This window comes from Galeopterus variegatus, unplaced genomic scaffold (assembly GCF_000696425.1).
Source record: "Galeopterus variegatus unplaced genomic scaffold, G_variegatus-3.0.2 Scaffold1507, whole genome shotgun sequence".
Classification (NCBI taxonomy): domain Eukaryota; kingdom Metazoa; phylum Chordata; class Mammalia; order Dermoptera; family Cynocephalidae; genus Galeopterus; species Galeopterus variegatus.
In genome coordinates this window covers 169,557-174,261 of record NW_007727618.1, presented here as the reverse complement: position 1 = coordinate 174,261, position 4,705 = coordinate 169,557, and the positions used below count along the sequence as shown (strand labels likewise).

The window sequence follows — 4,705 nt, the reverse complement described above, 5'->3', positions numbered from 1 at the left end:
CTGTGTTTGTTGGTTCTTTAGGATGTAGATAGCCTTTTCGTTTGTTTGTTTTCTCTTCACGGATGCCATGTGTATTATACTAGTGGGTTTAGATTTTTCTTGGGTTTTTATGGCAGTGGTGGTTATTTTTTAGGGCTCACGGTTCCAGCAGCGCCCAGGGCTGGGGAGACGACAGCCCCCTCCCCAGCAGATACCTGCTGTCACCGGACTGAGTCCCGGTGGTGGGGCAGCAGCTGCGGGCCAGGCACCACTAGCTCCAGTCGCTTCTTCCCCGGGAGGATTTTGTAAATTTCACAAAATGGCCCGCACTCCAAACCTCAGTGCACTATTATGAGAGTTCCCTTCAAGGTCTCAGCAATCCTTCAGAGCAATCCACCTGGGTAGTAACAGCTACCCCCAGCGCAAGCAAGGACACCAGAGATTCTGACTCACCATCAGGCTTTCTGAGTTCCTCTTCTTGCTGGTTGCCTCTGGGATCCTGCCGGCCGGGGCGCGGGCGGTTCACTCCCTTTCCGCCGCCATGTTTCGTAGAACCAATTCAATGTTTTTGATTAATTTGCCATGTCCTTCGGTCCCAAGGGGTGGGATCCGGTGCAGACAGCTCCGAACACAGTGGGCCCCTCAGGCGCGGCGGTGGGGGCGTGGCCCTCCCGCTGTGGCCAGGGCTGGGGTCTCGCCTCCTCCTCCAGCCTTGGAAGGTTGGCCTATACTGGAATACTTAGTTTTGGAGGCTGAAAGTCCAAAGCCAAGGGAACGCATCTGGTGAGGGCCTTGTTGGTCATGATCTCTCTTCACAGCAATGTGGGGTGTCACATGGCGAGTGGCCGCTCTGGTTAGATGACAGGTCTCACTGGTACATAATTTAATGCCATCGTCTCTAGCGCAGGCGGGAGCCCGGGGCACGGGGCCTTCAGCGAGTGGCTGCAGTCGGGGCGGCAGTTGGTCTGGTAGTTTCGGATGCCCGGGCTCGGCGGAGAGCGAGTCGGCGTGAATGGGAGCGAGCGAGCTAGCTCAAATTTCATTTCTTGATTTATTTATGGGTTGTTCTCACACCTACTTTATCCCTAGCAGAAACAGTCAGGAGAGAATGGGCTCAAATCAAACCTATTTACTGACCAGTGGTCTTATTTCTCATCAAACAAAGAGAATAAAAATCCCTCTCCTTGGGCTTCTGCCCTATTTAAATAAATCCAAAGAGGCTCAGCCCCCTTCAACAATGCTGTTTACTGCCATAGGGTACATTTTTCTATCATGGGAGTGTAAAGCAACTTAATTAAGTGTTTTAAGTGATAAATGAAATGTATCAACAATTTACTATTTATATTGGAAAAAAAAGTCAGAGAATTTTATATCAATAAAGAATTTTTTAAAAATTTATAGCTTTTGAACTTTAGAGCTTCGTGGGAGCTTGGAAAGAATTGTAAAGAGGCAGAAGGAAAGAAGGGGAGTTGGAAAGATTGAGAAGTACAGAGAAGTGGGCAGATCAAAGAATGAGTCAGAGACACATGGCAAAACAAAAGAGCATTTATGTTTGTCTTGTACTACTTTGTCTATAAAGTTGTTTAGAGTGAATATGGTTCTTTCCTGCACATAATTGCATTTGATTCATATGAAATCATCCAGAGTAGGCCACCAAGCAGTCTCCTTGACTCTGCCCTTGTAGGATCCACATGAACATTCTGTACTTACAGAGCCCGTAATAAAGTCACTTCATTTTCACACATTTTTTCAGGATTGTACATTTTAAATTTGTGAGTCAGGGACTATCTACACCTTTTAAAAACATACTTTCTTCTGTCCCTTTACAGAAGTGGTTTTCAAATTGTCCTCTAAGGAGTTCCACACTGTCCTGAAGCATATCTTCAGGAGATGAAAGGGCTCTTGGCCCTTTTTAAAATCTGTTTTATACATGGATGTAGTGGATTGAATTATGTCCCCCCAAAACTCCCTGAAGCTTGAATTGCGTCCCCCAAGTTTTATGTATTAGAAACTTAGCCCCCACTGTGACTGTTAAGAGAGTAGGAAATCCTGCTATAGTAATTGAAAGGTGGAGCCTTAAGGAGATTGAATTGTAGGACCTTGTAGTAGTGAATGGATTAAAAATGGTGGTCAAGGGTGTGGTTCTGAGGGCTTTAAAAGAAGAGGAGAGTCTTGTCTTTCTCTCTCTGCTTCCACCATCTTGCAATGTGAGACCCCTCAGTCACTGTTGCCACCACGAGATGGACTTTGGACTTCCTAGCCTCAGAAACTGTAAGCAATAATTTTTGTTTTCTTCATAAATTACCCAGTTTCAGTGTACTTTGTTATAAGCAACACAAAACAGACTAATACAATGGGCTTTCACACAGGTAGATTTTTTTGATGGGTGTTATGATTAGCTGCTTTAAAAGTTCTCCCATAATCACAGAATTTTTAGTAAAAATGTTTGAACTTTATAAATCTCTTTCCTGTTACAGAATTTAAGAAAAATTAATCATAGTATCTAAGAGCAAAGACAAATACCATTTTGTTAAAAACTCTCTGAATCTTTGCTTTGAGCAGATTTACATTATGTGCAATTTTCCATGAAATTAATGGATTATTTCTATATTCCAGTTATATGAATACAGAGCATCAGTGTGATTATATAGACTCATTTGTACAAAAATGCCTTATTGGCATTTCATAAGAGTTTAGAGGTCTCTGTTCAGTCTGCAATTTAACAATCTAAAAGTAACCACCACAGATATTCCTTAATTGGTTAGTTTGCTTAGTTTTGAAACTTAGTAAGAATAGTTAGCAATTGCAGTTTAATAACATTTTATGGACAATTAATAATTCATATCTCTCAATTATTCTCGGAACTTTATAAAGTCATTGAGTGAGGGCCTGCCCGTGGCTCACTCGGGAGAGTGTGGTGCTGATAACACCAAGGCTATGGGTTCGGATTCTATATAGGGATGGCCGGTTCACTCACTGGCTGAGCGTGGTGCTGATGACACCAAGCCGAGGGTTAAGATCCCCTTACCATTCATCTTTTATTAAAAAAAATAAATAAATAAAAATAAAGTTATTGAGTGAAAACTTTTATTGAACTTCTCATTTGTCACATCCTCTGTGTTTGAACTTGGAGGCAAAGCTGGGAATGATACTTCCAAAAAATGGTAGCTTGACAACTACCATACAATTCTTTTGACTTGTTAACCTTACACTAAAAAAACTATCGCTTTCCACAAAATCTTGGTCAAACCATATAAGGTTTGAGATTAAAATTTATTTGAAGATTACTAAAAATAAGGATAAATTAATTTCCTTTCATCATCAACATTTAGTGCCACACCTATGCCAGTTAATGTGCTAGGAGGCCTGCAGCTAAAGCTACAGTGAGACAAGGTCCTTGCCTTCACATACTAGAGTGGAAACACCATGTAAACCAATGATTACATAGTGTTAAAGGATTGTAAAGCTATGTGTAAGATGCTACCAGGGGAGTAGGGAACCTGGGGAGCGGGTCTGTGAAGAACTTCTCAGAGGAGGTGTTTTTAATGATCACATTGGTAGTTTGAATGAATTAGTGCTGCCAAACAACATAAGAAAATATGCTGACCTTTATTCTTAAGCAAAGTATGTACTTCCTTTTACATTATTAATTTTCTTAGCATACTTGTTTTTAGATTACAGTAAAGATAAACTAAAGCTAAATGTTCCAGTAGTTCTAATAAGATATCTTTTTTTAACACCCCATTTAAATGTTTGAAAGTAATATGAAACAAATGGAATATTTACAATTTAGAATGTATTGATAAATATGATTGCAATTGTTACCAAGGGTTCTATTTGTTCTTACATGTTATAGTCAATTGAGATAATAGAAATATTTTAATGACCTACTGATTATTATCTTTCCTAGATGAAAACTTTTCAATTCCTCATAATAAAAGAGGAGTTCTTGGAATGGTCAACAAAGGCCGTCACAGCAATGGGTCACAATTCTATATCACACTACAAGCAACTCCCTATCTAGATAGAAAATATGTGGCTTTTGGGTATGTACATTGTATCTCTTTATGATTACTGCAGTGAATATGAGGTAGAGCTTACTTTCTCTTCCAGAAATGATGTAAAGTGTTAGAATTTTTCTGAATAACTATTAGATTATTACAGCCACTGCATAGGGATGATTACTGACTCTTCAGCCCATGAAGGAATTTCATGCCAATGTTAATTTTAATCACAATAATTCCTTCCGTGTAATGCTTTCTGTGATATTTTACATGTGCCTAGTCACACATGTAAAAATGTGGTTTAAAATGATTTGGATTAAGTATTATACATAGTTTAAGCATAGTGAAAGATAGGGCTTAAAAGCAAAAATATACAAATATAGACAAACATATTTAGAAATATTTTGTGAAAAGCTTGCTATCTATAAAAACACAGAAACCATACAGGCACAGCCATGATAATGTTCTGTTTCTCTATCCATCCATCCATCCGTACATCCATCTGTCTATCTTCAGTCTCCAGGATATATCAGTTCTAATTACTGCATATCATACCATAGTGCTTAGTAATGTAGATCTATACAGAGGTGAGGAGGTGAAGACATTTAAGTAATTGTCCATGTACATCATGAAGAGATAGATGAAAACTATTCAAGTTACATGTCAATTTTTTTTTAACTGAATATGTACATTGTATCTCTTTATGATTACTGCAGTGCATA

General features: G+C 39.3%; 1 protein-coding gene across 2 annotated transcripts in view; it reads left to right on the top strand.

Moving 5' to 3' along the window:
• PPIL6 (peptidylprolyl isomerase (cyclophilin)-like 6) overlaps positions 1-4,705 on the top strand; it is a 39,104-nt gene that overhangs the window by 26,732 nt on the left and 7,667 nt on the right. The window contains exon 7 of one of the 2 annotated variants that reach the window (XM_008577423.1): positions 3,890-4,025. The exons of the other annotated variant lie outside the window; for it this stretch is intronic. Coding sequence (XP_008575645.1) covers positions 3,890-4,025 — 136 coding nt within the window. The remainder of the gene's footprint in view (positions 1-3,889; positions 4,026-4,705) is intronic. 2 annotated transcript variants of the gene reach the window in all.